Source organism: Piliocolobus tephrosceles, chromosome 13 (genome assembly GCF_002776525.5).
Source record: "Piliocolobus tephrosceles isolate RC106 chromosome 13, ASM277652v3, whole genome shotgun sequence".
Lineage (NCBI taxonomy): Eukaryota > Metazoa > Chordata > Mammalia > Primates > Cercopithecidae > Piliocolobus > Piliocolobus tephrosceles.
In genome coordinates, this window is record NC_045446.1 from 61,953,400 (window position 1) to 61,976,462 (window position 23,063).

The following is a 23,063-nucleotide window of genomic DNA, read 5'->3' on the forward strand; positions in this document are numbered from 1 at the left end:
TCAGGACCTCCCCTCAGTCCCCGAATCCTCCCCCTGGGGCAGGTCCCCAGCCCTCTCTGCTTCCTGCTCCCTATGCACTAGCACATGAGCTGGGGAGCGGGGGCCCGACTCTCCAGAAGCCAGAGTCCTCACCCCTCCACTGTCCTGAAGCCCGGTTCCTGATGATTCCTGGGTCCCCACAATCCCAGGCCTTGTCAGCTCTAGGGTCTCAGCGATGGGAGGCCCCAGGTTCTGGAAGCTGTTGTGCACTCAGGTGATGCAGTGACTGAGGATGCTGGCACTGTCAGGAGGCCGGGGTGTGCCTCCCTCCGCCAGAGTTCACTGCACACAGGCTACTTCGCTTTGCAGTCGAGATACGGTCTTGGTCAGCTCTGTGAGTCTGTTGCCCAGGTCTGGAGGAAGTGGAGTACCGAGGGGCCTTTCAGAGGATGAGCCTGCCCTGTACTCCTTTTACCCTTTACAGAATCCCAGGGGTTGCCCTATCCGGAGTTCCTGAGGGAGAACTGGAAGAAGTGAGGAACGGGTATGTGGGTTAGGGGTCAGGTGGGTGGGTGAAACTGGGACAGGTGAATCCGATCGGGTGGGGAGGGAGGAGCTGAGGAGCTGGAAAGAAGGGAAGTCTGGGGGTCAGAGAAGGATGACAAGCCATGGGGACAGCTGTTACTGGGTAGACATTCATGCATCCACCCGCCTGCCCTCTCCCCGGTCTATGGCCAGCCAGCTCACCCCATCCTTCACGGCCCAGTTCAGATCCCTCCCCGCTTTGTCCATTCTGCTACCCTATCCTTCTGCCTTCTTATGAGCCTCTGAAAATGACGGGCTCCTTCTCCCTTCAGGCACCGATAGCAATTTGCGTCTCTCTCTTTTTTTTTTTTTTTTTTTGAGACAGAGTCTCACTCTGTCGCCCAGTCTGGAGTGCAGTGGCCGGATCTCAGGTCACTGCAAGCTCCGCCTCCCGGGTTTACGCCATTCTCCTGCCTCAGCCTCCCGAGTAGCTGGGACTACAGGCGCCCGCCACTTCGCCCAGCTAGTTTTTTGTATTTTATTTTAGTAGAGACGGGGTTTCACCGTGTTAGCCAGGATGGTCTCGATCTCCTGACCTCGTGATCCGCCCGTCTCGGCCTCCCAAAGTGCTGGGATTACAGGCTTGAGCCACCGCGCCCGGCCTGCGTCTCTCTTAGCTGCACTTAATGCCCAGTGTGATGGTTTCTCTTCCTCACCAGACTGAAAGCTTCCCATGTGTCCCTGCCCCGTCCCTCCCTCCAAGACAGGGCCTGAAACGAAAGAGGCCATAGTGATGAATGTTGGTGGAATGAGTCAGTGAGTGAGTGAATGAAAGAGGTGAATGAGTGACTGGGTAAGGGAGTAAATGGGAGAATAACTGAATGCACCTGAAGGCAGGAATGAGCAGTTACATGAAATGAGTGGGATAAATGCCCGGATGGATCAGAGGGTGATGCAGTGCAAGGGGCCATGCTGTGCAGGTTGCTCTTCCAAGGGCAGGGCAGGATGGGGCCACATATTATGCAGGAATGAAGACGTGACTCTGGGTATGGGGCCTTTATCCCAGCTGAGCAAGGAACAGGAATGGGGAGGGCTTGGAGGTGGGCGACGAACCTTTCTGCTGGGTCTCCTCGAATTCATGCTGGGCGGTCTCTATGTAGCGCTGTACCAGGGCCTTGATGATGCGAAGGCAGTAGGATCCATGCTGTTCCTTCCCAGGCACAGCCCCTGCCCCAGGATTGGCCTGGAATGGGAAGACAAGAGGGTGGGGGAGATTCTCTACCCCCACCAACCTTCCTCTGGTCACTGCCCATGTCCCCGCACCCCCAGGCAAAAAAGGCCCAAGCAAAGTCTGTGTAGACTTTTCTGTCCCTGACCCACTTAGCCCCTGGCCTCCACCCCACAGCGTGGACCTGGAAGGTAGAAGGACAGGGGCCAGAAGCTGGGGAAGGGCCGACGGTGAGAGGACCAGGAAGGGGTGGGTGAGGGCTGGGAGGCTGGTGGTGAGGAGGGGAGAGCACCCTACAGACCTGGCAGTACCTGAATTAGGAAGGCACCTTCATGCCAGGCCAGACGGGGCTGGGGAGCTCCTTGGATAGCTGGTCTCTTGGCCTCCTCTCTCAGGCCACTGTCAGCCATCTAACTGCCCTGTTTGTGGGACATTTCTTTGACTTCTTAACACGTTTTTAAAAAAAATGTTCAACTATGTCTCGGACCAGTTTAAGACAATAAGGTCTGTCTGGAGCTTAGTGAGCATTTCTAGCTTGGGAGGACGGTGGCAAGGACTTCTGTTTAGGCTGCATGACACAGGGTTGGAAATTCAGGAAATGGCTGGAGCCAGGAAGAGGGAAAGGGAAGCCACATGAGAGAGTAGAAATTGAGACAGGCTTTCTGGGGAACATACCTGGAAAGATAGATAAGCCCGGGGTATGCAGACAAATGGATGGTATAGACAATACAGGTGAAGGCCTGACACCAGGGTGACCAGCAACAAGCTGAGGAGGTTCTCACAAAAGTAGGGATGAGGGGATAGTCTGGCTTCTTGGTTTTGCAGCAGGAACAGCAACAGCAAATGAACTGGCAGATTCTCCTGAGAGATTTCAATGGTGGGAAGAAGTCGGTTAGAGGACAGGGAAATGGGGGCAGGGGCTGGGGATTTGGGGAGTGGGAGCTCTGAGGTCATCACCCGAGAAGGTAGAAGACAGCCTTCGGGGAGGGCAGGATGTTGAAGGGCACAGGCAGTGTCAGGCCCTCTCGGAAGTAGGACAGATAGATCTTGGAGCGAGCAAACTTCTACTCCACGTCAGCATCATCCCGGGAGCCAGGCAGCAGGGGGTGGTGCAAGGACCATGTTAGCACATGGCCCTCCTGCCCACTCAGACTTTCTTTTCCCCACTCCTCACATCTTTGATTCTCCAGTGTGCCCAGCCTCTTTCTTCTTCCCATACTTATCTCTGACCTCCCCTGTCCCCTGCATTTCTCCTGCCTGTCCCCCATTTCCTCTCTCCCCACCATTGTCTTTCATCTTTCTGACATCCAGTTCCTGCCCAGCCTATTCTCCAGCCTGCAGACCCTAACACATCCGTTTCCTTCCCTCTCCCTCTCATGTTCCCGTTTTCTTCTCTACAACACACTCCTCTGCCCAACCCTAAAGGGGAATCAGCACTAGACTTGGTGTCTGGAGATACTAATAGCATCACTAAGACCCTCATTTTACAGAGGAAAACTTGTCCAAAGCCACAAGCAAGACAACAGTAGAGGCGGAGCACAACGCCACATGTCTTGCCTCTTTGCACCCTATTCCTCTCCATTCCTTTTTCCCTTCTGCTCCCTGGCCTAAACTGGCCTCCGTTTACACACCTCAGTCTTCTGGAAGGAGTTGATGATCATAGCAATGAGCATGTTGAGCAGCACAATGACCATGACGATGGTAAAGATGCCATAGAGGGCCCGGCCCACAAACTCAGGCACCAGAAACCGTCCACCACGCTGTGCTCTTCCATGCCGAACATGGTCCAGAGCGGAAACTGGAGCGTCTCACTGAAACTGGCATGCCAGGCCAAGTAAGGAACAAAAAATGAGGGGTGGGAGAAGAGCCTGAGCTCACCCACACATACTCCTTCCCACCCCCAGGATGCGGCCAAGACTGCCTACTTCCATGCAGCCCTTTGGACCACCTTGGCCAGTACAGACACTTGCTGTTTCTGAGCTCCAAATCTTATTCTTTCAGTCAACCAGTATTTACTGAGCACACGGTAGTGTCACAGGTGCTGAGGATACATCAGTGGACAAGACAAACACGTTCCTGTCTTCATGGCCTTATGTTCTGGGGTGCGGGGGGTAAGATGGATATTACGTATACCAACAATTTAAATTTGTGGCTGGGTGTGGTGGCTCACGCCTATAATCCTAGCACTTTGGGAGGCCGAGGTGGAAGGAGAGCATGAGCCCAGGAGCTCAAGGCTGCAGTGAATTGTGACTGTGCCACTGCACTCTGGCCTGGGTGGCACAGTGTGACCCTGTCTCAAAAAACACCACCAAAAACTTCTGACTTATGTAGCAGTCACTCATGAATGAATAGCCCAGGAGGGCTTCGCCTTCCCTTGCCACTGTGAAGCGACGTCACCAGGAGCCACAAAGCAGGCTGGTATGAGTAGTTCCTGTCCCTGGCACTAAGAGTCACAGTAAGCTCAGTTCCTTTAAGCTAACAGCCTGAAGCCAGGCTATGGACAAGAATTCTTTGTAAGAGCATAGGTCTGAATGCAGCTTCCATATACACTGGAACCATGAGAGAGCCTTGACCAAGTGTGGGTCCTTTAGCATCATCAGTAAAACTATCAGGCAGTTGCACTCACAAAGAATTTATGATTAGGCAGCTGCTTAGGAGGCCACCTAGAGCTCCCTGGCCTCCTGGAGAAAGCCCAAGCTTCTCACCAAGACCTCCCTGAGCTTCTGATGTGGGCCCAGCTACCCTCTGTCACTTCCTTTCACAAAATTCTCTCCATGTGCCAACCATGGGAGGCATCTTGCTATTCTCCAAACGTACCTCCCTGCTTTGGCCCATGCCCCCTCTCTGCTCAGAACGCCCTATGTCTTCTCTGAAGTCCGTAACCTTTCTAGATGAAGTCCACATTCTCTCTTCCTGCCTTCCCTGGTCATCTAAGACAGGGGAAGGTGCTTCCTCCACCGGGCACCCTCAGTATACACTCTCCTTTCTCACAGCATTTGTTGTCGCAAATCGAGCTCATTTGTGCACATGGCTATCTTCTCTATGACAAAGGGTCTGGTTTATTTCTCCTGCCTGTGCTTCCAGTACCAGGAGACAGAACCTACTAAAAGAAAGTGTCAGTAAATAGGTATGAACTCAGCGACAGCACAAAACCTACCACAACTGAATGACTAAGAAAGTGAATGAATTTTAAAAGTGAGTGAGACTGGGTGTGGTGGCTCACAATGACATCGTGAAATGCTGTCATCTCAGCATTTTGGGAGGTTGAGGCCAGAGGATCGCTTAAGGCCTGGAGTTCGAGAACAGCCTGGGCAACATGGCAAGACCCTATCTCAACAAAAAGATAAAAAATTAGCTGAGTGTGGTGGTGCATGCCTGTAGTCCTAGCTAATAGGAAGGCTGAGGTGGGAGGATAGCTTGAGGCTAGGAAGTCGAGGCTTTCAATGAGCCATGATCACACCATTGCACTCTGGCCTGGGTGACAGAGCAAGACCTTGTCTCTAAAAAAAAGAAAAAAATTTTTTTTAAAGTGAATGAGTGGGCAGGGCACGGTGGCTCATGCCTATAATCCCAGCACTTTGGGAGGCCGAGGAGGGTGGATGACCTGAGGTCAGGAGTTCAGGACCAGCCAGGCCAACATGGTGAAACACTGTCTCTACTAAAAATACAAAAATTAGCCAGGTGTGGTGGTGTGCCTGTAATCCCAGCTACTCAGGAGGCTGAGGTGGGAGAATTGCTTGAACCTGGGAGGCAGAGACTACAATGAACCGAGATCGTGCCGCTGCACTCTAGCCTAGGCAACAGAGCAAGACCCCATCTCAAATAAATAAATAAATAAATAAAGGGAGTGAATGAACAATAAATGAGTGAATACACAAATATGTCAATTAATTATTAGCCATATTTAGGAAGAATTGAACACCCAAAAGAATAATGACTGTAATGGATTATCATATTGAGTCCATAGTGATATTCAAAAAAAGAGGAAAGGCTGGACACAGTGGCTCATGCCTGTAATCCCAGCACTTTGGGAGGCCAAGGCGGGCAGATCACCTGAGGTCAGTAGTTCAAGACCATCCTGGCCAACATGGTGAAACCCCGTCTCCACTAAAAATACAAAAATTAGCCGGGCATGGCAGCACAGGCCTGTAATCCCAGCTACTCAAGAGGTTGAGGCAGGAGAATTGCTTGAACCTGGCAGGAGGTGGAGGTTGCAGTGAACCAAGATCACAACACTGCATTCTAGCCAGGGTGATAGAGTGAGACTCTGACTCAAAAAAAAAAAAAAAAAAAAAAGAAAGTAGGTGAAAGCACTTCCTTACAGAAGAATGCCAGTAAATAAATGTAGAAGAAATGACAGAGGCAGAAAATCACGATTTTTTTTTTTTTTTTGAGATGGAGTGTCGCTCTGTCGCCCAGGCTGGAGTGCAGTGGCCGGATCTCAGCTCACTGCAAGCTCCGCCTCCCGGGTTTATGCCATTCTCCTGCCTCAGCCTCCCAAGTAGCTGGGACTACAAGCACCCGCCACCTCGCCCAGCTAGTTTTTTGTATTTTTTAGTAGAGACGGGGTTTCACCATGTTCGCCAGGATGGTCTCGATCTCCTGACCTCGTGATCCGCCCGTCTCGGCCTCCCAAAGTGCTGGGATTACAGGCTTGAGCCACCGCGCCCGGCCGAGAATCACGATCTTGAAACCACTGTTATAATAGCCAGTTCAGGTAAAAAGCATCTATGGATGCTAAATCCACTGGGTGAAAGCTTTTGAGGGAGCAGTGTTGTCACACCGTCTCAACATAGCTTCCTGTTACTAAAAGGGCTTCCCTGGTACCATTACAATGAAGACTTTGCTAGAGCAATGGGCCACACTGACATCATGCACCTTCCGCTGTGATGCAGTGGAAAGTACACACAATCAGCTAGGTCACATTCTTGCCAAAACTGCTTAACTTGAATCTAATTATGATCAATAATTTTTTTTTTTTTTTTTTGAGACGGAGTCTCGCTCTGTGGCCCAGGCTGGAGTGCAGTGGCACAATCTCGGCTCACTGCAAGCTCCGCCTCCCGGGTTCACGGCATTCTCCTGCCTCAACCTCCCGAGTAGCTGGGACTACAGGCGCCCGCCACCACGCCCGGCTAATTTTTTTGTATTTTTAGTAGAGACAGGGTTTCACCGTGTTAGCCAGGATGGCCTTGATCTCCTGACCTCCTGATCCGCCCGCCTCGGCCTCCCAAAGTGCTGGGATTACAGGCTTGAGCTACCACGCCCGGCCATGATCAATAATTAACAGATAAATCCAATTTGGTCTACACTCTTCATGCAAGACAAAGAGAAGGTTGAGATGTGTTCGAGATTAAAGGAGGCTAAAAGGATATCATAACAAAATGTAACGTGTGATCTTAGATTGGAGATCAGATTTTTAAAACTAGAGAGACTTTTTTCCAGGCAACTGGGGAAATATCAATAAGGACTGTATAGTAAATAATATTAGGGCATGAAGCCGGGCGCGGTGGCTCATGCCTATAATCCTAGCACTTTGGGAGGCCGAGGCGTATGGATCATGAAGTCAGGAGTTCAAGACTAGCCTGGTCAACATGGTGAAACTCCGTCTCTACTAAAAATACAAAAGTTAGCCAGGCATGGTGGTGCGTGCCTGTAATCCCGGCTACTCAAGAGGGTGAGGCAGGAGAATCACTTGAACCTGGGAGGCAGAGGTTGCAGTGAGCTGAGATTGAGCCACTGCACTCCAGCTGGGCAATAGAGTGAGACTCTGTCTCAAAAAATATACATATTTATATATTTAATATATATAAATATAAATATATACATATATAATGGTATGGATGTTAATTTTTTTGAGTGTGATAATGCTTTTGTGGTTATGTTCTTAAAACACATCCTGAACTGTTTAGGGATGAAGTGTCATTGTATTTACAGTTTCCTTTCAAGTGTTTCAGGAAAAAAAAAGAATAAAGGGAGCAACAGATCAAGCAAGTGTGGTAAAACATTAACACTCTTAGTGAAGCTGGGTGAAAGGTTTAGGGGTATCTACTGTAGTTTTCACAGGATTGACATTTTTCAAAATAAAAAGTTTGAGGAGAAAATGAGTAAATTAATGAATGTATAAATGAACAAAAGAATGAGTGACAGAATCAAAGAGGGAGTGAGCAAACAAGAGAATTAGTTGAGTGAATAAATGAGGGAGGGAGGGAAAAAGGAGAGATCACTAGGGCTCCAAGCTGCAAGGTCCCAGGCTCTCCACCTCCCATCCTGCTTCTGCCCCTGCATACTTGCCCAGCTGCTCCGTCTCCTGGTAGGGCATATAGATGTTGTTGAGGCCACAGAGGAAGGCGGTCAGGATGATCATGAGGATGAACATAAACCTGGCAGAGGGTGGGACACGGGAGGGTCAGAGCAGGTCTCTGCCTTGAGAGGAGTCAGGCTCCAGGAAGAGGGATGAAGTCCTCCCCAGCTCTTTGCTCAACAAGTATTCAATTTGGTTATTTATTTATTGAGACAGAGTCTTGCTCTGTCGGCCAGGCTGCAGTGCAGTGGCATGATTTCAGCTCACTGCAACCTCTGACTCCCGGGCTCAAGCAATTCTCCTGCCTTAGCCTCCTGAATATCTGGGATTACAGGTGTGTGCCACCATGCCCGGCTAATTTTTTTATATTTTTAGTAGAGACAAGGTCTCACCGTGTTGGCCAGGCTGGTCTTGAACTCCTAACCTCAGGTAATCTGTCTGCCTTGGCCTCTCAAAGTGCTGGGATTACAGGCGTCAGGCACTGCGTCCACCAGGTTATTTATTTATTTATTTATTTTTGAGACGGAGTCTCGCTCTGTCACCCAGGCTGTAGTGCAGTGGTGCCATCTTGGCTCACTGCAACCTCTCAATCTTGGGTTCAAGCGATTCTCCTGCCTCAGCCTCCCAAGTAGCTGGTACTACACGCATGTGCCACTACACCCAGCTAATTTTTGTACTTTTAGTAGAGACTGGGTTTCACCATGTTGGCCGGGCTTGTCTCGAACTCCTGACCTCAAGTGATACGCCCACCTCAGCCTCCCAAAGTGCTAGGATTACAGGTGTGAGCCATTGTGCCTGGCCAAATTTGGTTATTATTAACAATAGAGGCTGGGTGTAGTGGCTCACTTTGAGAGGCTGAGGCGGGCGGATCATGAGGTTAGGAGATCGAGACCATCCTAGCTAACATGGTGAAACCCCATTTCTACTAAAAATACAAAAAGTTAGCCGGGCATGGTGGCTGGGGCCTGTAGTCCCAGCTACTCGGGAGGTTCAGGCAGGAGAATGGTGTGAACCCGGGAAGGCGGAGCTTGCAGTGAGCTGAGATTATGCCACTGCACTCCAGCCTGGGTGACAGAGTAAGAATCCGTCTCAGGAAAAAAAAAAAAAAGAAAAAAAAGAATAAAGGGTACTAAGTCCAAGTAGTCAAAGCTGAGGATGGAGCGGTCTCTCAGGGAGGGAATGAGATGCTGAGATTCTAAAGGAATGACACAGGGACAGCTGGGAGTCAGAATCCCACTGAACAGGAGTTATCATCAGAAGAGTCAGAGCCACATGTGAGAATGAGTTGGCCTGCCACGGGGAGACCAGAAGAATCCTGGGTGGGGTGGGAGGTTCTACCCCAAGCTAAGCTGAGCTAAAGTTGTTAATATTAATAGATGCAGCTAAGGTTTTTCCCACCAAGGACACTCACTGTAGTCCTACTTCAGGCTGGGGATTCCCAGGGAGGCAGGCATTAACTATAGGCTCTGATTAGGTGAGAGGCCAGGTTTTGCTGGACATGACTAGGTGATAAGGACCAAGAAGGCCAGATAAGGTCAGGGGTTCAAAGAGCAGCTGCCGAGTGGAAAGGACCCAAAGGGATCCCTAAGTCCAGTGCCATCGCTTTTTCCTTAATGATGGGAAAACTGAGGCCCACAGAGGGGTCATGGAGACTGACAGAACTGGGACTGGAACTCCCAACCAAGGGCTCTTTCTGCTATGTATGGTTCGTAATCTTTTTGGGGTCATGGGCCTCTTTGAGAATTAGATGTAAGTTGTAGACCCTCTCTGCAGAAAAATATACATTTACCCTCCAAATTTTGCCTGTAGTTTCAGGGGTCTTTGGAGCGCATGCCTCTGGAGGAACGCAGGTCAAGGATTCTTTGTTACCCAAGAGCTGGGGAGGTTTGGAAGGAAGTCAAGTGGAGTCTACAGAGCAGAGCACAGAGCAGGGCCGGTACGCACCGGATCATGTCATCGATCATCCTGCCGATGGAAATCTGCAGAGTGCCCAGCGACTCATGGGCCGGCAGAATGTAGGCCAGGTGGGTGAAGCTGAGCATGCTGGTGACAGTGAAGAGCACCTCAGCCAAGAACTGGGGATCCTCAGTGTGCCACTTGCTTCGTTCTGTGCCGGGTGGAATGGGGGCTGTGGCTGGAAGCCAAGAGCCAAGAAAGAAGGGCCGGGCGTGGTGGCTCAAGCCTGTAATCCCAGCACTTTGGGAGGCCGAGACAGGCGGATCACGAGGTCAGGAGATCGAGACCACCCTGGCTAATACGGTGAAACCCCGTCTCTAATAGAAAATACAAAAAACTAGCCGGGCGACGAGGCGGGCGCCTGTAGTCCCAGCTACTCGGGAGGCTGAGACAGGAGAATGGCGTGAACCCGGGAGGCGGAGCTTGCAGTGAACTGAGATCCGGCCACTGCACTCCAGCCTGGGCGGCAGAGCAAGACTCCGTCTCAAAAAAAAAAAAAAAAAAAAGAAGAACTGGGGGATTCAGGGCTGAGTTGAAGGGACACTCACCAGCCGTGGTGAAATGGTAGCAGGCAGTTGCTTGGGAGGCAGTCCTGGCAGTGCATGTGGGCAAGCCCAGCTAGGAGGAGGCACAGTGCGAAGGCTGCCAGGTACAGGGACAGGATGACCATATCCAGGAAGTTTCACCAGTCCAGGAGGTAACTGCGCAGGCCCTCAATCCACACTTCCTTGCACTCAAACCTCAGGAAGCCTGAAGCGGGGTGGCAGGGAGCCAGGACAGGATCGAACCAAACGTCTCCTTCTATGTCAGAGCTAGATTACGAGGCAGGGGAGCATATGAATGGCAGTGGGGTGCTAAAACATTATGGAGTGGTCAATGACATGTAAACATGTAATCTACTCAGGAACAAGTGATCTTATGTGAACATAAAAAAGACTCCTTGCTGATGCAGACACTGCTGGCGTGACTGCACCAATGATCTCAGTCAGTAGACACTCAGAAAGTATCACCTGGGACAGGCTGTTTATTAGGAGGGAATGACTGAAATTTGTTTCTCCGTGCCCTCCACCAAGTAAATACTGGACAAATAATTGAAGAATATTGATTTGAGGCTGGGTGCGGTGGCTCACGCCTGTAATCCCAGCACTTTGGAAGGCCGAGGCAGGAGGATTGCTTGAGGCCAGGAGTTTGAGACCAGCCTGGGCAACATGGTGAAACCCCATCTCTATTAAACTATTTTTAAAAAGTTAAAAAAAAAAAAAAAAATACAGAGTATCAACTTGAAGGGGCTCCAAATTCTCAGGTTGCTCAGGGTACCTGTCTTCCAGTGAGGCCCAGTACCAGACCTGGGGCTGGGGGTCTTGGGAGCTGGACCCCATTAGCTAGGCAGCCCTGCCCACGTGGCACCCTTCTCATTCCCTGGATACAATCACGTGCTTTTCCACTCACTGTTTGTTCCCTCTGCCTAGAATGTCCTTCCACATCCTCTGGAAGCCCAACTCACCTTCGTGGCCTAGGTCACATGTTATCTTCTCCAAGTAGCCTTCCCTAAGCAGGTGGAGTGAATTTCTCGGGGGTTTTGTGTTCTCACAGCTCGTATCTCTGTGATCCCATCACTACGGGGCACTGCAGGATCTCTCTCCACAGGTCTGTCTCTACCCTGCCTCCCCCTGAACTTGGAGCCCCTCAAGGGCAGGGACTATGTCCACTCATCTCTGTCCCTGGTGCCCAGAACAAATTAAACAAATACGTCAAAAATATATATATATATATATATTTTTTTGACAGAGTCTTGCTCTCTGTCCCCCAGGCTGGAGTGCAGTGGCGTGATCTTGGCTCACTGCAACCTCCACCTCCTGGGTTCAAGCAATTCTCCTGCCTCAGCCTCCCGAGTAGCTGGGATTACAGGCACATGCCACCACACCTGACTAATTTTTGTATTTTTTAGTAGAGACAGGGTTTCACCATGTTGGCCAGGTTGGTCTCGAACTCCTGACCTCAGGAGATACACCCGCCTCGGCCTCCCCACGTCTTGGGATTACAGGCGTGAGCCACTGCGCCCGGCCTAAACAAACATTTAGTAAGCTCCTACCATGTGCCAGTGGGAACCTCTGGTGAATAAGACAGTCCCTGCCCTCCCAGGGCTTACAGTCAGTGAGGAACACAGTGGGTAACCCAAGTGGGTCTCATACAGTGTGGTAAATGCTAAGACTAAGGAGCAGGGGGACAGAGGGACTGTTATAGGTGTTTAGGAATGGACCCTCACCCTGATTTAGGGGCCAGGGAAACCTTCTCCAAAAGTGGCATTTAAGCTGAGACCTGAAGGAGGAGTGGGAGCCAGCCAGGTGAAGGGGCAGTGCAGGAAGGGGCGAGTGCTCTAGAAAAAGTGAATGAGCAAAGGCCTAGACAAATGTGAATATCATGTGATCGGGAACTGAAATCAGTTCTGCAGAGCAGGAATGCCCTGTGAGGGTGGGGTGCACGCTCAGTGAATATGTATTGGATGGATGGGGCCATGTTGAACTTGTCTCTTAGGGTTTCACTCATGATAGGGCATCAAGAAACATTTATTACTTGAATAAATGGGTTTGTTTCATATGTTTCTAAGACTTTTCTTCTCCTATGGGTAGGAATTCTATTGGTTTCCTCTCCACTCAGCACAGGTCAATCCATGTTTAGTAAATAGGCTGAGAAACTTTCCCTCTTGGGCTGCTCTTATTTTCTTTCCCTAAAGTTTCTGCACCAGATTTCCTTTCTGGCATCACTGACTGGCCTGGTACAGGGTGGAGCAGTGGACTTGGTATACTGGTGGCTCTGGAGTTCACTAACCAAGCCAGAGCTAAATGAGAGGAGGACAGCCGAGGAAGGTGCCACCAATTTGGCCTGCTGAGCTGACGGGCCAGAGGCTGGCTGAAGCTCTGGGGATTCTGGTAAACTGCATTTGCTAAATTGTTTGTGAATACTCAGTTCTGCTATAGAAGAAAAGAAAACCAATGGAATGGATGAAACTTATGTGTTAAGTATAGGCTAGTTACTTTGGTGACATGTTGAACAAATAAAGTTAGTAGAGTATGTGTGTGTGAACATACATAGAAAGAGATGGACAGACTCTAAATATTCATGATACACTGAATATGCTTGAAGCATATGAGGCCCTCAGTATTCATGAGATCTTAAATCAGCTACCCACTAGCACCAGCCGTTCTCTTTCCACATGTCCTCTGCCCAAATAATGCATATAAAAGTAATAGCAGCTCATCAGGATAATTGGCAAGCTACAGCTGTGGCCAAACATACCTGTCACTGTGTTTCTCCCATAGATCAAGTCTTGGGCCAAGATACCTTCTTTTATTACTATTATTTTTTATTTTATTTTATTTTAGTTTGGAGACAGAGTCTCGCTCTGTCACCCAGGTTGGAGTGCAGTGGCGCAATCTCGGCTCACTGCAATCTCCGCCTCCCGGGTTCAAGCAGTTCTCCTGCCTCAACCTCCTGAGTAGCTGGGATTACAGATGCACGCTGCCATGCCCGGCTAATTTTTTGTATTTTAGTACAGACGGGGTTTCACCATATTCCCTGGGCTGGTCTCGAACTCCTGAGGTCAGGCAATCTGATCGCCTCGGCCTTCCAAACTGCTAGGATTACAGGCGTGAGCCACTGCACCTGGCCGATCTTCTTTTAGTTTTAAGGGATAGAGTCTCTCTATGTTGCCCAGGCTGGTCTTGAATTTCTGGCCTCAAGCAATCCTCCCACCACAACCTCTTGAGCAGCTGAGATTACAGGCATGAGCCACCATGCCTGGCTCCAGGTACCTTCTGTCCATTGCACCACCCCCCTAACCCCAGCCACTCAAACCTCAACTCTGATCCTCATTACAACACCATCGTAATTACACCACTTACGGATTTAACTTGCTGTATGATTTGAATCCTTTCATTTGGTCTGTGAGACTTTCTGCTCCATGACCTCCAGGAGAGCCTGTCTTGCAGTACCTGGGGGCTGCCATGACACCAAGGTATGTTCCCACCTCGCACTGTGGACCAGGGTCTTATTTGTGAGAGGACAGAAACCTCCAGGGTAGGTAGTGACTGATGCCAGGGAAGGGGAAGAAAGGGTCCTTGCTCAGGGAGTCTACCACAGGGCTAGGTCCCCGACTAGGTGTGAGGGAAAGGGCCCTGTACTGTGTTACAGCCCAGAGGGGTCTGGTTATATGTTCAGGGGTCATCTACAAAGCAGGATCCCCCTGTTGGGGTGCTTATTGTGAAGGACAGGAAGGGGGGCCCCTAAGGGACACTGCCACAAATAAAGGGTCCTACACGTATACCTGTGACCCAAATCATGTGTAGTGAAGTCTCCCAGACACTCTGGCTGCGGCCACAGAAGGTGCTCAGCTGTGTCTCCACGACCAGGGACTCTCCCAGCAGGAAGATGAGGAACCACAGACAGGAGGCGGAGCGCAGCAGGAACTTCAGTACTGGGATCTTTAGCAGGCGGCCCAGCTTCCAAGGGAAGGAGGGGGAATAGGGTTCTCAGTCCTGGGTGTCTCTCGCTCCTGCAAGCCCTTCTAGACTGCACCACCCATGTGACTCCCCTTTCTCAGATTCAGTCACGCACTATTCAGACATACGTTGAGAATGTGTTACATATCAGGCCGTAGACTCATATCTGTCATCTCCTTTCCAACCACATGAGGTAGACATTAATATTCCCGGTTTTTTTTTTTTTCCCCCAAGAACTGAAGATCACAGAGGTAAAGTAACTTTCCCTGGGAGGCCCCACAGGCTCTTCAAACTCAACCATGTTAAAAAATAAATTCATGGGCTGGGCGCGGTGGCTTATGCCTGTAATCCCAGCACTTGGGGAGGCCGAGGTGGGCGGATCACGAGGTCAGGAGTTCAAGACCAGCCTGACCAACATAGTGAAACCCCATCTCTACCAAAAATACAAAAAATTAGCTGGGCGTGGTGGTAGGCACCTGTAATCTCAGCTACTCGGGAGGCTGACGCAGGAGAATTGCTTGAACCCGGGAGGCAGAGGTTGCAGTGAGCGGAGATCCTGCCACTGCACTCCAGCCTGGGCGACAATGCAAGACTCCATCTCAAAAATAAATAAATAAATAAATAAATAAATAAATAAATAAAAAATAAAGAAATTCATTATCTTCTATCCTATCTTGCTCTTCCATCTTCTTCTATGTCCCCACCTCATAAAATGACCCGGTCACCCAGGCCGGGAATATGAGACATCTCTATGTGCTTGTCCTCTCACACCAGTCTCTCTAACTCCTGCCCTGCACCCCCAGCCCACCTTTCACACCCCTAGTAGAAGGCACTTTCTGAAACACAAGACTGATGGGGGACTCGCCTCATTAATCCTACAATGGCTCCTATCCTCTGTGGCTTATAAGGCTCTGTGAGATCTGGCCCCTGCGTGCTTCTCCACCACTCTTGATCTAACTCCTTTCAGTTTCTCTAACACTTTGGGTTCTCCCTCTCCCAGGCCTTCACACATACTGCTCCTGCTTCCTGGAACATCCCTCTCCCTATTCCTCGCCTGCTCAGCAGGAACAGGGCTTTTCTTCATAACCCCAGTGCCAGGCACCATGCTTGGCTCACAGTTGGGTCTCAAGGACATATTGGTTGGATGAAGGGCTCCCATGGAATCTGTAGTTGGGGTAGGCCTCTCTTTAGGAGAGTATAGGGCTGTTAATAGGATTAAGGTTTTGGAGGCAGAGAGACTTCGGTTTAAATCCTGACTCCACTATTTCCTGTGTACTTTTGACAAAAAGAGCATTGCCCTTCCCTGTGCCTCAGGTTGCCTCCCTATACCACTGAAGCAGAATGTCTGCCTTCCTCGGGGCTGCACTTCCAGCTACTTAATGGAAACATTCACACAAAGTTATATTCACCAAGTGTCTAGCCCAGGGCCTCATAAAACAAGTGCTCAATAAGTGACAGTTAGCATTAATCTTATTCTTAGTACCCGGGACTTTGGTGCCAGCCAGCAGCCAAGGCACAGGAAGGGCATGGTGAGGAAGATGAGGAAGGAAACAAGGAGCTTCCAGATGGTGGTGCTTCCACGCCAGCCAGCCAGGTTCCCACACCAGAGGGAGGGCAGGACTTGCTGGCAGATGGGGTGTGCTACAAACTAAGCAGAGATGGGGCATAAGCAGACGGGGAGGCCACCAGGCAAGGAGGAGGATGGGGGAGCCAGTTGGGTACACAGCCCTTCCTTCCTTGCCACAGAGATCGAACAATCCTTCTTTTCTCCCCACATCAGCCAACTTGCCTGTCATGTGACCATGGGCAGACCCATCACCCTCTAGGCCTTGGTTTATGGAGGGGAAACTGAACTCAAAGATTTTCCTGAACTCTCTGGACCCTACATTCTTGAGTCTAAGTTAGACAGTGGTGGGTAGAACTGGGGACCCAAGACCCAGAATCCCCAGGGTCCCTGGCCTTCTTAGAGATATGGGACATTAGCCTAGATGGTCTTGAGGAAGGCAGAAGAGGGAAACCAGGGTTTGCTGTATTGGGAGACAGGGCCAGGGGAGCCATTATGAAGGAAGGTTTTTGGTTAAGTTCCTGGTGGATGTTGAGGGTGGATGAGAGTGAGGAGCAAGGGGTTGGGGGAGGCTAAACAAGGAGCCTGTCTTTAGCTTAGAGGGGAGGATGTCTGAGGAGACAGGAACTAATGGAATCTTTTGGGGGATATTTAAGGCCTGAGAGACCTAGTCTTATCTTGCTTTATGGAGTGATGTACTGGAATTGAACAGAAAGACTGGATTCAAGTAACTCAGCAGGTCAGAGATAAAGCTGTCTAAGACCAGATGTCCTGGTCTGAAGGTGAGGTCTTGGTGGGTAATGGGTCTTTCAAGGGCTGGGGAGAGGTTACAGGCTTAGATTGAAGGTAAGAAGGGAGGGGACCCACAGGGCCAAGGGTCTAGACAGAAGGGTGCTCAGGACCAAGGCCTGGGAGGGTCTTGAGGGCAGGAAAAGGAGTTGCTTAGGGCTGGGTCAGGGAGACCTAGAGGTGGCAGGGCAAGAGAAAAGGACAGGGAGGGGATATAGCTATGGCCCAGCTGACCCGCTTCTGGTTGTAGTTGATGGCCAGTTGCAGCCTCGCCAGGTTGGGGATGCCTTCCTCAAAGGCTAGGCCCAGGCCCTCAGCCTCGGGCTCAGTCTCGCTGTCCTCGGCCAGGTCGTTGAACACTGCAGTGACCTCGCTCTGGTTCCGGCACATGCCCAGCAGCTCAAAGCCATAGTCCTGGCTCAGTGACTCCAGGGCAATGTACTCAGGCTTAGGGAAGCAGGTCCGTGTGTGCCTACCACCCTGTGGACCCAACCCCATTAAATCAGCCCACTCCTCCCTACCCCCCACGCCCACCAATAGTGGGCCTGGGCCACCTCTGTCCTGCCCTTGCACCATCATTTCCTACGTCTGGTGTCACTAGGGCATTGATTTCTTTCTTCTTTGCCACCTCACCCATCCTTCTTGCTCTAATGAGGTACCGCCTGGGTCACTTTGCTTATCTAGTGTGCTATTGCTACCTCATCACTAAGTCACTTCAACCCAAACCCCTCTGTCATTTTTTCTGTCTCTTTTCCTTCCTCTTCTAATCTGTTTCTTGTCCCATTTTTACACCTACTCCTTACACCCTTCATATGCTCATTTAATTTACTGGAACACTTACCTTATAAGAGAACTCGTGTTGGCAATTTTAGGAGATGCAGAAATGAATAAGGCAGTTCTTATTTATTAATTATTATTATTATTATTATTATTATTATTATTATTATTTTTGAGACAGAGTTTCACTCTTGTCACCCAGGCTGGAGTGCAATGGCACGATCTTGAGTGCAATGGCATGATCTCGGCTCACTGTAATCTCTGCCTCCCAGGTTCAAGTGATTCTCCTGCCTCAGCCTCCCGAGTAGTTGAGACTACAGGCATGCGCCACCACGCTGATTTTTTTTTTTCCTTTGAGACAGAGTCTCGCTCTATTGCCCAGGCTGGAGTGCAGTGGTGCGATCTCAGCTCACTGCAAGCTCTGCGCCTCCTAGGTTCATGCCATTCTCCTGCCTCAGCCTCCCGAGTAGCTGGGACTACAGGTGCCCACCACCATGCCCAGCTAATTTTTTGTATTTTTAGTAGAGATGGGGTTTCACCGTGTTAGCCAGGATAGTCTCCGTCTTCTGACCTCATGATCCACCCCCCTCGGCCTCCCAAAGTGCTGGGATTACAGGCGTGAGCCACCGTGCCCGGCCTACTCAGCTGATTTTTTTGTGTTATTAGTAGAGATGGGGTTTCACCATGTTGGCCAGGCTAGTCTCGAACTCCTGACCTCAGGTGATCCACCTGCCTTGGCCTCCCAAAGTGCTGAGATCATAGGCGTGAGCCACCACGCCTGGCCAGTTATTATTTTTAAAAAATAGGTGGGCGTGGTGGCTCACACCTATAATCCCGACACTTTGGGAGGCTGAGGCGGACAGATCACCTGAGGTCAGGAGTTCAAGACCAGCCTGGCCAACATGGTGAAACCTCATCTCTACTAATAACACAAAAATTAGCTGGGCGTGGTGGCGGGCACATAATCCCAGCTACTCGGGAGGCTGAGACAGGAGAATCGTTTGAACCCCGGAGGTAGAGGTTGCAGTGAGCTGAGATCGCGCCACTGCGCTCCAGCCTGGGCGACAAGAGTGAAACTGTCTCCAGAAAAAAAAAAAAAAAAAATAGAGATGAGATCTTGCTATGTTGCCCAGGCTGGTCTCGAACTCCTGTCCTCCTCGTCCTCCTGTCTCAGCCTCCCAAAGTGCTGGGGTTAGAGGCGTGAGTCACCGTGCCCGGCCTAAGGCGGTCCTTGGCTCCAATTTATCCATTATATCCTGGGTTTTACTTGAGGCCCTCACCCTAGAGAGCATCCAGGGATGGCTTTCAGGAGGTGAGGTCTGAGTCCCAGCACTGTCCCAGGTGGTATCACATTTGGGCAAGGTACTTCCCCTTCCCAGGCCTCAGCTTCTCTGCTATAAAGTGGGGATGATACTTCCTGCTATGCCTGTCTCTTAGGCTGCTATGAGAATGGAGGGAAAGTCCTTTGGAAAGGACTGCCCTTTCCTGCTAGCTGTGCAGTGGGGGCTTTTCATTCTCCTATCCTTCCACCACCCTGGGTCACAACCTCCTTAGCCCTGTATTTTAACATTCGTGTTGGTTTCCCCACCTAATAGTCATCTTGGGGATGGGGATAGTCTAGCTTGACACACAGGAGCCGTCAGGGGATGAGGGATGGACATACTAGACTGGCGGCATTCCAGGACCCTTACTAGTCCCTGTCTCCAGGCTCCTCTTCATGCATTCTCAGTCCTTCCTGCAGTGTCTCCCCTTCACTCATCACCATGTATATTTTCTCTACCTGAGAGCCTTTGCGTGGACTGCAGCCCTATCTCAAATACCCTCCCTGCTCCTCTTCACTTGTATGTAACCACCCACTTGCGTAGCTCAGCTTAATGTTACTTCTTCCAAGGAGTCCTCCCTGAACACAACAGCTGTGGCTTTCCTGACCTGTTTTCTGGGCTTTGGAAGCCCTGTTAGCACCATTCACAGCGGCACTGAATGAAGACAAGCGTACTGGGAGCACCTTGTCCCCTGTCTCTGACTTTTCCCTGCTGTGATCATATGCTTGAGAGCCGCAACACACCATGCTCCGGGTGGGAACACCTAGCAGGTATTCAAACGTGATGTATTCTACTGAACGTCATCTCCAAGTCTGTCCAGCTGTTTTTCTAGTTGTTTCTGTTCTCTCTCCTCCCTCAGACAGACCCAGGGCTCCCCTGGAGTGGGGTTGTGCCTCCCCCATAAGACTAGGCCCCTCTGGAGTGGCTGTTCTCTGCCATTAGAATGAAATTCTCTTGGGGGAATTCTTGACTCCCCATCAAACTAGAGGTTTCCTGAGAACAGAGGCCAGACCTCGTCCTCTTTTTGTGACTTCCAAGCTTCCCAGAACACCCACCACAGGCCCAACCATGCTCCGGTGGAAGAACAGACATGGGGCACCAGGGGAAGAGGGAAGTATGAGAAACCAACCTTAAATTCAGGCTCCTTGTGTGCAAGGCGCCTGAGCTCACGGCTAAGCCGGAAGGCGGCCAGCATGGCATCCTCACTGGCCAGTGAGAGGTGGGCCTTGCTGGCAATGCCATGGTAGGTGTTGATGCGGGACAGAGAGAATTTAAGCAGGTCATAGCGGCGGGGGTTGCTGCACTCGAGGCAGGCACAGGAGACCAGGTGGGGCCAGGCAATGGTGTGGCCCTGGTCCATGAGCAGCTGTGCTATCTCGTACGGGTCCTTCTGGCAGGCCAGGGTGAGGGGAGTCACACCAGGTGCAAAGCAGGAGCCATGAATTAATGAGTCAAAGAAAGCCAGTGAGAAAGGCCTGGTGTCTACTTTGTGACCCTTCTCCTGTTCCAGGTGGGCCAGCAGGCAATACACCACTGCTGGCTGGTTTGTGTCCACTGCCACTAGCAGGGCCTCATGGATCTGGTGGAAATCAAACTTGACACTGGCCAACAGCACATCGGTGATGGCCTCACGGCCCAGGTGGATGTCCAGGTTGAGTGCTTCCTTCCAGGAGCGCTCCTCGGCCTCTTCCACATTGTGCAGGGGCCTACCTGGCCCACTGCTTGTGGCCTTAACCTCTGACTCCAGTAGCTGCTGCACAAGGCCCAGCTGGCCCTCCTGGATGGCAGCCAGGAGTGGAGGTGGGAACCTGAGCTTCCTGTTCATGATCTCAGTCCAGTTAGGCTGTTGGTGGATGAAGGAGTGGAGAGGCTAGGACCCTGAGTTTCAACCCCCTTTGTGATGGGGCCTCTTTCACCCTTCCATGTTCTAGCACTTAACCCTCTATATCCAGCCACCATTATATTCTTCCTTGTCCCAAACACAAAATGGCAAATATTGTCTTATTCGTCATTTTATTGTGTAGATTCTCAGGTTAGGAAAATCAAGACTGTACAGTGGGGGCTTTCTTTTCTTCCCCCACTGGGGAGAGAATGGGGGCCCCTTCCTCAGCTGAGTTTGACTGGGGGCCCCTTGCTCAGCTTGACTTCCACCCTCACAGGAGCCCCCCAACAGCAGGGCTACCTATGGGTACCTTGAGCAAGGGTAGATTAAAGCAGGGTGGCAGCCTAACCCCACATACAGGTGCACAAGATCTATTCAGACCCAGCTCCCCTCTTGCTGACTTCATTTCCCAGATGCTCTTCCCTCTCAAAGTCCCAGAGCCTCTCCCAAGGGCAGGCCCGGACATGTCCACACAGGAGGGTTTTGTGTGAGTTTTGAACTGGGTTTTTGTCAAGCCCCTCAGTTCTGACCAGGGCCCCAGCAGAGTCCCAATATCCTCTTTCTTCACCAATCCTCCCGCTTTGCCCTCCCCTGCTTTGGGGGACCTTTCTCCCCCTTGGCACTGCCTTGTCCCTCTCTTCTACTAGGCCTGGCCCCATCCTCACTGCTCTTCTCTTCTGGGTCCAAGCTCAGGGTTCCAGGGGCTCTTCTCCCACCTACATAGTGATGTCTGCCACCTGCTTGGCAGCTAGGATGCCCCTGCAGTGCCTCTGGGCCAATCTTTTGTTTTATTCATGGATAGAAATGGGAGCAGAATGGGAGAAGGTAGGGGAGCAGGCTTCTTACCGTGATGGGGTCTGTGGTTGTGCCCACCTATGCAGGCACCTGTGCTGGCAGGGACCGAAGGACTGAACTCCTGCTCAAGTCTTTTCCCTGACTGTGCCTAGCATCCTCTTTCCTATCTGTTCAAAATCCCGCCCTGGGCCCTCTCTTTGCAGGACCAGCTGCTCCCCCTCTGCTCTATACCCTGGGGACCAGGGGAACCGGTGTTAGTACCACAGAGTGAAATCTTCTGGGAAAGGGGAGAGAAGACATATTTGCTCAAAGGAGGTGGGAACAGAATTTGGAATATCACAGCTTGAGGGAACCTTTGACATCCTCTGGTCCAACCACCTCCTTGTGTAGATGAGGAATGGGATCTGCCCAAGGTTCCACAGCCAAGCCTAGAACTACTCCTTACTCATTAACCAATCTGGTCCCTATCACAGTTCTGTGAGCGGGAGGTTGGGAGATTTTTTTCTCTCAGTTAATTCTGGATGCTAAAATAAATAACTTGCTTAGTGTCACAAAGCATCACCATTACCTGATTATACCCAGGACAGGAGCCCACAAAGGAGACTGAGAGCTCAGTTCATGGGATGCTGGATGTCAGCCTCGTGCTCAAAACCCATACGCACATTCCCAGCACACCACAGGATTTTTATCTGTCAGGCAGCATTTGCTCTTCACTGGGCCTCGGTTTTCCTTTCAGGAAAATGGGCATGAGAATGTGCACCACTCACAGAGGGAAAGACATTCTGGATGGTGTCCCAAGGCCCAAAAGTTCCAAGGAGACTTCCAAGGGGGAAAAGAACAGAGCTGGCCTTAGGAGAATCAGATGCCATGGTCACAGAAGCTTTGACAACTGGGAATGGGGATCAGGCTAGGCATAGAGGTGCCCTCAGGCAGAGTCCTGAGGGAATGAGTGGAGAGGAGGAGAGAGGGAGCTTCGGCCTCATCAGCCTTTCTCAGCTCTCAAGCGATTCAGACCCCATCTCAGTCATAGAGGGTGGGGCAAAAACCACAGGACCTCATGGCTCATGCCTGAGGGAAGTCCCCACATATACTGGCATGCTCTTCTATTTCTCTTGCTGAGAACTGCAACTGGCAGATAGGGCACTGAACCCAGGAGACAGGGGGTAAACTTTCGGGGGAGGACACCCACAGTACAGACTGGGACGAAGATGATGAGGAGGGAGAAGCCGGGTGAGGTGGGGAGGTCTCTCCACAAGCGGCAGCATGCTGGGGAAGAATCTCAATCCTGAAGGAGCCTATTTAGGGAGAGAAGGAGGTAAACAAAATGGCCTGCTCCCGGGCAGGATGTCACCCCAAGAAGTCTGGATAAGCTATGAAGACAAATAACATTGATACACAGCAGACAGTGAGAAGTGCTAAGTCCAAGGGAATCAGAGAATCCTGCAG

General features: G+C 50.9%; 2 protein-coding genes across 8 annotated transcripts in view; both read right to left on the reverse strand.

Moving 5' to 3' along the window:
• On the reverse strand, window positions 1–22,486 carry LOC111540906 (short transient receptor potential channel 2-like). The gene is given in 15 exon segments (XM_031933827.1): window positions 1–392; window positions 1,618–1,747; window positions 2,515–2,593; window positions 2,690–2,818; window positions 3,365–3,482; window positions 3,485–3,549; window positions 8,020–8,112; window positions 9,978–10,140; window positions 10,538–10,574; window positions 10,576–10,739; window positions 14,314–14,488; window positions 15,972–16,136; window positions 17,076–17,288; window positions 20,070–20,810; window positions 22,385–22,486. Coding segments are annotated over 15 exon segments (2,766 nt in total).
• Window positions 20,937–23,063, reverse strand: part of LOC116418402 (short transient receptor potential channel 2) — a 28,774-nt gene continuing 26,647 nt past the window's right edge. For all 7 annotated transcript variants that reach the window (XM_031933857.1, XM_031933860.1, XM_031933861.1 and 4 more), the window contains one exon: window positions 20,937–22,912. In XM_031933857.1, the coding sequence (XP_031789717.1) occupies window positions 22,680–22,912 (233 nt within the window). In that variant the 3' untranslated portion in view covers window positions 20,937–22,679. The remainder of the gene's footprint in view (window positions 22,913–23,063) is intronic.